General features: G+C 35.8%; 1 protein-coding gene and 1 pseudogene across 1 annotated transcript; one reads left to right on the forward strand and one right to left on the reverse strand.

Annotated features, from left to right (window-relative positions):
- Window positions 1-426: 426 nt before the first annotated feature.
- On the forward strand, window positions 427-1,611 carry LOC149147554 (BTB/POZ domain-containing protein At1g63850-like). The gene has a single exon (XM_089441872.1). The coding sequence runs from the start codon at window positions 427-429 to the stop codon at window positions 1,609-1,611; it is 1,185 nt and encodes a 394-aa protein (XP_089297998.1).
- A 3,932-nt stretch (window positions 1,612-5,543) lies between these two features.
- LOC149147555 (amino acid transporter AVT6E pseudogene) lies at window positions 5,544-7,411 on the reverse strand (annotated as a pseudogene).
- Between the last annotated feature and the right edge of the window lie 3,440 nt (window positions 7,412-10,851).

Here is a 10,851-nt window from a genome sequence, read left to right on the forward strand (position 1 = left end):
TTATATCTTATACGGTTAGCGTATTCCATGGCAACTCAAGGTATGTGGGTTGGGGTGACAATATCATCCACAATTAGCGTATTCCATCACTCAAGGTATGTGGGTTGCCTTCTTAATCTCATGGAACTCTTTGTTATTCCCGCATCTCCCTCAAAATCCTAACGAATCCATCAAAACCACTTTGAGAGTCCCCTATGTCGAGTTGGCCGACGTCATCGCATAAGCAACCATAAACATGTATAAATAATTAAATTGACCTCGTTGCTATGAACGATCAATGAAAGTAAAAAACAGAAGCGATAGCGATAGCGTGGATAAGCAATTTGCGAGGCTCTGATTATTGATTTTACGCTCAAACTACACAGTAGTATAACGGTGAGGTATTTTCTAAAACAGGTTCTTCTGGCAGCTTTCACAACGGGAGCAATGGAAAATCAATTGTTCCAATGTGGAGATGAAGAAACAGCTGACATAAAATTACAGCTGGTTAGTGAAGATGGAAACGAAGAAACTAATGTGTACCTTCATTCTAAAGTTTTGAGAAAATCAGAGTTTTATGAAGCTTGGCTTTCTAATCGTTGGTCTTTGGACGAGCAACCTCGTGAACTCAAGATAAGAAGCTCAGTCAGTGCACAGATTTATCTCACATGTTTTCAGCTCATGTATTCGTGTGAATCAGGCCAACGCTTTTGTTTTTCCGGTGTCGATGAAGCCCTAGATATTCTACCAGTTGTTTCTGAAATGTTATTTCGTGAGGGCATAAAGCAATGCATGAAATATTTGGAAGTTGTTCGTTGGAGTCCAGAGCAAGAAGTCAAACTTCGAGCCATGCTATCGGCTTTGCAGATAAATATTTTGCCGGAATTAGCTGCAAGAATTGGTATGAGCCCGGACAAATCTGGCTGTGGGAATTTAGAAATGGTGAAACAGACTTTACATGACATGTTTACGATTTTTAGTGGAACAAACAATAGTCTACCTCGCACAGAAGTGGAGAAATATATTGTAGGATACTTTGAGGCCGCACGTACATCCTCACATAAGGCTGTTGCTGCTACCTGCAGGTCTGCACTGTTAGACGAGTTTCATGGCATCGTAGAACGTATTAGAATCAACGAGGATGGTAACATGGAAGAACCGGCTCTTAGTTCTTGGTCTACCCTATGGTGGCTGTTTGATGTTATTAGGCGCTGTGATGGCAAGCTCTATCAAACGTTTGTTGAAATCTTTTGCGAGAATGATTACCTTCGTGATTCAGTAAGATACAGTCGGGTTGGTGTGAATTTTAAAGCCGATATTTTACTTGATCGGATTCTAAATGTAATGACTAATGGGGAGATAATTATGCCTGCTACGTTTAGGGTTTCTTTTCTAATCAACTGGCTAGATCCCATGGTTCTGCTGATTTCCAATCATCCTATGAAGGGTGAGAAACTATCAGCATTAGAGGAAGGAATTATGAATGTGGGTGACACCCTTCCACTCCCTGCTCAGAAATTTATTTACAACTTTTGGAGAGACGTATTCAAACGACTATCAGTGGACAACACTAATGCGCTCAGGTGGTGGGCTCATAAAGTGCAGGATGCCATCAAGAATGGCCTTATTTGATCAAACTGGTAGCATATATTCAACCGTTTTATTTCGATCTCAAACATTCTTTGGTTTTGGATTAACACCTCCTCTTAGGTTCAGTGAACAGTTTGATTATTTATGATTTTTCATGGGTTACGTTTTGTATTATATAAAGCTTGGTTATTCAACGTCTTATAGATACAGCATTTACTATACTAGCAATTGCCCTAAAAAGTGCAAAAAGAGGTCGATAGATTTTTTAAATTAGAAAATTAGTATGGAAATTGGAAAAATGATAAAAAAATGCATTTATAGATATGTATTCAACTCATCAAAATGAAGGACCCCCATAACAAAAATGAATAATATATATTATAATTTTTAAAATATAATAATTAAAAATTAAATCTTATTGTTTTGAAAAAATTATTAACAATTAATTATTTAATGATTAACATTTATGAATTCCACAATTTACTTCTCATTACGATTATTAGATTTAAAATAATATGTTTTTATCAACTAAACAAAATGGTTGGTTTTTTTTCCTTGACTTCCATTTAGTATAAAAATCATGTACTAACATTTTAATGGAATTATTTCCTTCTATTTTCATGTTAAATTTAACCTTTTTCGCATTATTTCATACATACATTTCATATATAATCATAATCATTTCTAATGATAACATATTATTTAATATTTCATACCTACATTTGATATATAGTCATTTCTAATGATAACATATTATTTAACAATTCATGCCTAAACTGAAATTGGTCAATTTAACTTTGAGATACAATTAATTTAACTTTGGAATTAAGAGAGCTGGTCAATTTAACTTTGAGATACCTTTAATTTAACTTTGGAATTAAGGGAGTTCCATTATAATGTGTTATGGAGTGTCATTATAATGTGTAATGGAGTGCGTGGTTGAGGTACTTTTCTTTTTAATTATTAATTCTTATTATTTTTAATTCAGTTAATTTTAATATTTTTTTAATATAATATTATTTATTATTTTTTAATTGTTTTGTATTTTTTTAATACAATATTATTTTTTAATATAATATTATTTAATCCAAAATAGATTAGAGCTTACGTATACTTGTTCACAAGGGTGAAATGATGGATTTTATGATGGAGATTGGGAATAGGAGAGTTGTTCTAAATAGGGTAATCGACAATGTTCTAAATTGGCACTCAAGGTGCACAAGGGAGAATCAAAGGGTAAAAGCAAGTATGTTCTCTCAATGTTCACTTGTTTATGGAATGTTGAATCCATGTTGCAATGGGTGGAGGGATATATACTCTATTGGGAGTAGCACAACTTCATTGAGCTAGTTCACAGAAATGACACAAAAGGCTCATCAAGATCCTTCCTTATTCCAACTCTAGTTGTAGTCCATGGGAGCCAAAAATGGTTTATTCCAAACATAGAAATGCCAACTAAGGTAACATCTAACCCTATTGAAACCAATAATTACAAAAATTGCAATTGTAGTATTAGAGGAATTAATTAACGTAAATATTTGTTTTTAAATCGTGAAAGACCCTATAAACATAAACATGCCTATTACAGGTTATTAATAAGTTGTCACAAATTGTCACAATGGTGTTGTCAATTTTAAGCTAAAAGTTAAGTTGTAAAAGACCCTATAAACATAAACATGACTGTCACTAGTTATTAATAAGTTGTCACAATGCTGTTGTCAATTTTAAGCTAAAAAGTTAAGTTGTGAAAGACCCTATAAACATAAACATGACCGTCACTAGTTATTAATAAGTTGTCACAATGGTGTTGTCAATCTTAAATTAAAAAGTAAGTTGTGAAAACCCTATAAACATAACGATGACTGTTACTAATTATTAATAAATTATCACAATGGTATTATCAATTTTAAGCTAAAAAATGAGTTGCGAAAAAGCCCCATAAGCATTACCATCCGTGATTATTAATAAATATTCACAATGGTGTTGCTAGTTTTTGTTAGTTGTGAAAAACCCCATAAACATAAAGATGAAAGTTTTTATCACAGAAGGTTAGTTGTGAAAAGCCCTATAAACAATGTCACTAGTTAGTTGTTAATAAGCTTGCAAAAATGCATGCGAGACCTGGATAGGTTGGGCTGATCGATATCAATTGTGTATACTCCACTTATGGATAGGTGATTCATTTAAAGTTCTCACTGAGACCAATGGGCACTGCCTCTGGCTACCCAGCTCTTCTTTTAGTAAAAGCAGCCCAACTTATATATTTGTATTGTTCTTTTCTTGTTATTTTATCAGCCTAATAAGGGCTGGTTGAGTCGTGGATTCTGCAGCATTGACTTTTCATTATATGTGATCGATATCAATTGTGTATGCCCCACTTATGTATAGGTGATTCATTTAAAGTTCTCACTAAACCAATGGGCACTGCCCCTTGCTACCCTGCTCTTCTTTTAGTAAAAGCAGCCCAACTTATATATTTGTATGGATATTTTCTTGTTATTTTATCAGCCTAATAAGGGCTGATTGAGTTGTGGATTCTGCATGCTACTGACGCTGATTACTACAGTTCCACGTATTGATCGTGATTACAGCAATTCACACATTAACCTAAATACTTTTTTTAGTGAATAGTTAATGACTTTGAGGCAGATAGATCAGAGGAAAGTACAGGACACCAAATTGGTGGTAAACAATAGGCATCCTGGAGCAATGCTTTAATTGTTGTATATGTGTAGATATATTGTCGATATGTGTGCATGTGTCCAATATATACAACAATTAATGATGCACTGTGAGGTGCATAATGCTGTGAAGTGGTAGGCCGTCATGGTTACACCGAGTGGTTGGGACTCATTGTTTATGTTGTTCACCTCGGTTTAAATCTCTGGATACCTACTGATGGATGATGGTGGGCTTTGCATGAAAAAATTAAGGGTTATAGTGATTACCTGGGGTTTTGATCCTGTGTCACGTGGATGAGATTTTGACTGGTTACTAATTTTGTTGGGTTAGTAAAAATAGCATGCCAACATGGTAATAAATTATCTGGAGAACGACTCTAACAAAGCAGCTACACTAGTATGTAAAAGATTGTTTCAAGAATTATATCAAAAGTATATATGAAAAAGCAACAGTAAACTTGAATTTTGGAAACGGAATCAAATCCATAGATAAGAAACAGTTATCCTTGGATGTAAAATATCATGTACAAGGAAGCACACATAATATACAGCGCTTCATGATGCAACGATTGGTCCCATGCACATAAACATGGCTATGTTTGGGTGGAATCCATCAAGCTATGGAAACAAAGGTATTTCTGCTTTGAAAATGCATCTTATATTCCATTATTAGACAACAAAAATTACATCAAGAATTATAGGCTGTGGCACCAAAGCATGAACATGCAAGCCTCCATGATTTAAAATGCCTAAAATTCCATGCAGTCAACAAATTATTTAAACCCGATGAAGGAATGTCCATGGGTATGTATGGTACCAAACTTGAAAAGTCGATAGTGCATGCAAAGAGTCTCTCTAGGAGCAATAAAACAGGCTGCAGTGTACTAAAACTTTTGGGAATAACATGTTGGCCTCTCATGTGCCTATAATGTAACTGCAAAAATATAAATATACTAAACTGGCAATACCAATGACCAAAAAATCATACCTGTGTATGATTTCAAGTCAATGAAGATTCAAGAAAGATGGTTTCTAATTTTTGCAGGTTGTTTCCCCATCCATGAATCAATCATGTTCCTTTACTCTGTTTCTCAGTTGCATATCCTCATTTGTTGAAGTTTTTCTTCCTGGGCAAACTACTATCATACTTAAAAGCATGCAACATAAAAATAACTGTAGGCCTTTAGAAGGAGATCATACTGCTTGGCTCAGAAGCTGAACAAAACAAACATTCATGTATTTGAGTAGGGTTTTTTCAACTCTAGCAAGAAGAATGCATTTTAACACATGATATCTCTCAGCTTTCAAAAAGAGTTAAAACCAATTTAAACTGCAGATTGTACAACCCAAGCAGGACACTTGGCATGAAAAAGCGAGCTATAACTCATGGAATTAGACTGTGTCTACATCCCATATTCAAGTGTTCTTGCCTGTATGCTCAATTATGTGCATGGATAAATCACAAAGTGCTTTTCAGTTCTCCTGTCTGAATCAGCAAGCCTTGAAAAAAATTAGGCTGATGAGATATAACATTATAAGAATAAGGCGCTTCCCAACATAGCGCCACTTCTAGAATATATTTAGTTATTTCCAGTGGTAAGATTTAAAAGATTTCCAAGAACTCCTATAATGCTCACAACCAATGCCATGACAAGCATAGCCCACGGGAGAATCTTCTTCCTTAATCCTAAGCTTTCCTCTCGTTGGTTGGGGTGAGACCTCAGGGCTATCAAAGCAGGAAATATGAAACCTAAAGATAGACCTGTGGTTGCTCCTGTGAACTGAAAAGCTACCCAAATATTGGGAATCAAAGTAGATCCCATGTAAAGAAAAACCAAAACAGTGATAGTCAAGATGACAAACCTCCTGTTGCTCTCAGAGAGGGGCTTCGATCCCTTGAAGACCATGCAATCCATTGTCTGCCGAAGTGAAAAATGGATCACAGGAAAAACAAGCATCAAATGGAGCACATATCCAACCCTAATAATGTTATCAAGAATGGAACTGAAAGGAATTTCAAGGTCTTTGTCAAAATTTGACAAAATATCTGAATCTGTAGATTGCCCAAATAGAAGATAACCTGATATTGCAGTAGATTCGTACACCAACACACACAACACTGTGGTGATCCTTCCAACCCTGTTCATCTTAGCAGGCGTTCTATCCTGCATTTCGTTATAGATCGGCTGTACATTGATTGGGATTACCACGAGAAGATCCAAAATTGCCCTTTTGGACCCAACATCAGGAAACAGCCGAGGCCTCTCGATCTTGCCTTCTAAAAGCCTAACAAAGGCAATAATTGATGACAAAACAACAAAAACAACTGCAAGTGCAACAGATGCAGCAGATGTGAATTTCAATGAATCTATCTTCTTAAGAGCACAGAGAGGCGCCAAAACAAATACCATTGTGATGAAAACTATCAGTCTCCGATCGCTCCACCACCCTTCCTTTCCTGTCCATTGATCAAAAAGCCCCTGGTGATGCGAAGATCCGGACATCACATCTCCCATGATAATTAAATAAACAATCATAATCCCTGCATTGTTTACAATAATACAAATCTCTGATAAAACCCTGGCAGAGTGCCCACAAACAGATTCAACAGTTTCACCATAATTAGAAGCTTTCAGGCGAACAGAAAACTCGACCAGCAACTCAATGCTTATTTCCGAGAGAATACCCATCAGGATTATCACTGCAAAGCATAATGGCAGACCCAAAACTTTCATTGTTGCAGGCAGTGCCATAATTCCTGCACCAATTACAGTCGTCGCCAGATTGAAAACTGCACTAGGGATACCAGATCCAGACGCCACTTCTGCTATCCCTAATTTTTCTGTTGACAATAGGGGTAAAGCATCACTGTCTTCCGAACGCAATGCCTTTGAGGTAACCCCATTGACAGACTTCTTGATCTCTGCCTCGTTGTCCAGCGATATGTCCTGCGTTTGCAGCTCGATGAACGAGTGCTTTATTCGGCCCTGCATTGTGTACCTGATTGAAATTTCCCGAGAGATATTGAGAATTCTTTTGATTACCTGATTTGCAGGAAAAATAGAAAATCGTCCTTTGGCCTCCTCTGTTTGATGAGATCTGCTATTGATGGGGAAATGAATGATAAGATCTGCTTCTGTTTAAAGTCTGCTTCAGCTGTTATTTGCATAGCTTGCTGCCATAATTTTACTTTCATTCTAAAATTATGTCTATATACTAAATTACAAAGAAAAGCAATTTTCCAAACAGAGGACTAAGCCCTGATCCATTCTTGATTGAAATAATTCTGGAAAACCCTAGGATAAATTTGCACAAAGCAGTATCTTGACAGCCTATACACAGCATCTCCTCATATTGCGTCTCATAGGACATTGTCAAAAGCTCTACGAAGGGCCACTTAATGGCACTATCTATTATGGAACACTTTTTTTTCTCTGATCAATTCTTTGATTGCGATTACACTCGCTTTCAGGGTTCCATCTCTATTAGCATGTCGCTCTATCAGACAAGCTTCTGTTTTGTATGTTCTCATTTGAGCTCTGGTGAGAAGGAAGGTGATGAGATACGGAGGAATTCTGATGTTATGGAAATTTTAAAGAAGACACACTTTCCACCAATTCCCAAGTTTTCAGGGGAGAAAACACCAGAAAGCATTTTGGAGCATGAGTAAGTTTTAAATTAGCATCTTTACACATTGTAATACATATATATTACTTTAAATCTATAGCTGTTTTTATCTATCTTCATATATGATAATACATTACTAGGCACACCTGCAGTTAAGAAAAAAGAGAAGGGGAATTTGGTTATTCCTTTATGGGTGAAGACTAAATTTTCCAGTTGGGAAGTTTTTTAAACCCTCCTTATAACATTAAGAGATTTATGTAAGCTCTCCAACATATCGAGCATAAAAAATCTGCAACAAAAGGTCTAGGGCTTCATCAATGATCAATGCTTCAAAGTTATAAACGACTCTATGTAGAAGAATTATAAAAGACTAAATTACAGATGCAGGGTTTTTGGAACTCTCAAAGATGAAAGTGCAAATATTGTTAAATCCACTGGTAAGAATTCCTCAACCTGCAAAGAACACAAAAATGATGAGCAAATGAAATTGCAAAAATAAATTGAGAGTTATTATCAAATGCCAAAGAAGAGGGAAATGGAGCAAATCAAAGGTCTGATTCCCTCAAAGGAAAACGCTGCAACCCCATTTGCAAATGGTAAGGCCTTCGGACATTTCAATGCGCAAAAAACCGAACCCTTCTTTTTCCAGCTCATAATTCAGAAAAATACTCAACTTCTTCCATTTTAATACACAAAATCTTTTAATACACAAAATCAAGACATATAACAAATGAACACCATATAGCCCTAACCTGTTGATTCGAAATACATGAGTCTTCCAGATCGATGGTAGTCTTCCACTGAAATTATAAGTTCAAATAAATGTTTGAGGCATTCAATCTTCTACATAAACTCACAAACAAACCATACAAAAAGTTGAAATGTGAAGGATCTAAGATTTTTACCTTTCAGAGGACATTTTCACTTCAGGAACCTCTCATTAAACTTGAATTTATGCAAAATAGAACAGCTCGTAAAACCTTAACCGATACCAAATTTGACAATCAAACAAGCATTAAAAACAAACCAGAAAACATACCGAAATTCATGTTGATCTTCGCATCAACGGCACAATCGTGCGTATCAGTAACAGCTATAGGGATGTCCTTATTGTAGGCAGCACAGAGATTACATTGAAAACACAAATTCTATCGTTGTAAAAAATGCTCCAAAACCATAAAAGAGAAACAGAAGACGCGTGAGAGTCTACAAAAATAACTGAAACTCGTTACCATCGCTAATAAAACCGCTGTCATCAGTAACCCTCTTCCACTGGTAAGAATTCCTCAACCTGCAAAGAACACAACAATGATGAGCAAATAAAATTGCAAAAATAAATTGAGAGTAATTATCAAATGCCAAAGAAGAGGGAAATGGAGCAAATCAAAGGTCTGATTCCCTCAAAGAAAAACGCTGCAACCGCATTTGCAAATGGTAAGGCCTTCGGACATTTCAGTGCGCAAAAAACCGAACCCTTATTTTTCCAGCTCATAATTCAGAAAAATATTCAACTTCTTAACCATTAGTTAATCCTGCTCAACACGTGGCCATACTGTCCCTGGAAAAATCCGGGCAGGAAATTACAGAGGAGACACAGGCAAACCTGAGATAAAAAAACAATTTATAATCATTTTTTCAATATTAAACAAGAAATGCGTAATAGGAAAGAAGAAAGAAGAAGACAAATAGGAAAGAAAATTGGAAAAGGAATAAGAGCACTAAAGAAAAGGAATTGCAAGGGGCTCCGACCAAAAAAAGAAGCCAAAAAATTCCAATGCTCATTCCGGAAGAAAACGAGATTGCAGAACGCTGGTGATCAAACCCTACGAGCTCTCCCACAAATTCATCTCTACAGGAGCTGCCGAGATCCTTGCTTTGGAGCCAATTTGTAAATATTGGAAAGATTTTACACCCAACCTCCCTGAATTCCATAGGGGTTTTTAGGGTGTTTTCTGCATAGTGCTTGTCTAAATATTCTGCAATTTCATCAGAGTCTTGGATCCATGTTTCCCATCTCTAAACCCTGCGCTTGTGTTTACACCTGTTAACATTTTTTATGAAAAGGGAGAAAACTGAACTTAAATGATGATTCATTTCGAAATGTAAAGAGGTCATGCATGAAGCTTCCATTACTGAAAAAAATAATGATTCACTTCAAAATGTGAAGAGCTCCTGCATGAAGCTGCTATTGATGAACAATTTCGGTGCCTGATAAAGAACAAATGACTAAAATGACCAAAGGAGAGAGTCGTGTGCGATCAGATTTGAGTTCTGGCAGCCTTGGAGATGAGGAAATCTGTAGCCAGATCCACATGGCTGAATCTTGCGAAACAATAATCCTGGAACTCCGGCGTAAAATGGGTAACAGCTCACTGTAAAATCGGCTGCAGAAACCACATGTCAAGACGAGATTGCAGAACTCCCGGTTGTGCTTCCGACGCCACGTGTCAGCATGAGGAACAAAGGGACGACGAAAGTCCCTTTCAAAGGAAGGCCTATCGGCCTAATTATTTTATATTTCGCAATTTTATATTTTATATTATTTTAATGGGAAGAATTTTATTTTTATTGATTTTGGATTTTTTTCAGTAAATAAGGGTATCTATTATATTAATTTGGTGTCACTATTTTAAAATTAAATAATAATATATATATTTTTAATTATTTATTATGGAAAATTAATGCATTATATCTTAATAAAGAAAAGTTTTGTGCCATGTAATATAATTTTTCCTAGTATTGATCATAGACAAATAGAGGTTATGTCTGCATGATTGTTTACTCCAAGAATCCTTGAAAGTGAGGGGCACTATCATCATTCTTGTCATGCAAAATCAAGGAAATTGAATACATATCTTCTACTATTTCATTCTCCTTTCAAGCTCACTCAATTCTTGCTAGGACAACACAAATTTTCTTCAAAGTTCTCATAGCTCGGGCTTATTTTAAAACATCAAAAAGTACTGATTTTTTT

The sequence above is a fragment of the Pinus tabuliformis genome, chromosome 9 (assembly GCF_031772625.1).
Source record: "Pinus tabuliformis cultivar Carrire ecotype Pingquan chromosome 9, CPIR1, whole genome shotgun sequence".
Lineage (NCBI taxonomy): Eukaryota > Viridiplantae > Streptophyta > Pinopsida > Pinales > Pinaceae > Pinus > Pinus tabuliformis.

Excerpts from the sequence above, each read along its gene's own strand:
- LOC149147554 (XM_089441872.1), top strand. The coding sequence starts at position 427 with ATGGAAAATCAATTGTTCCAATGTGGAGATGAAGAAACAGCTGACATA.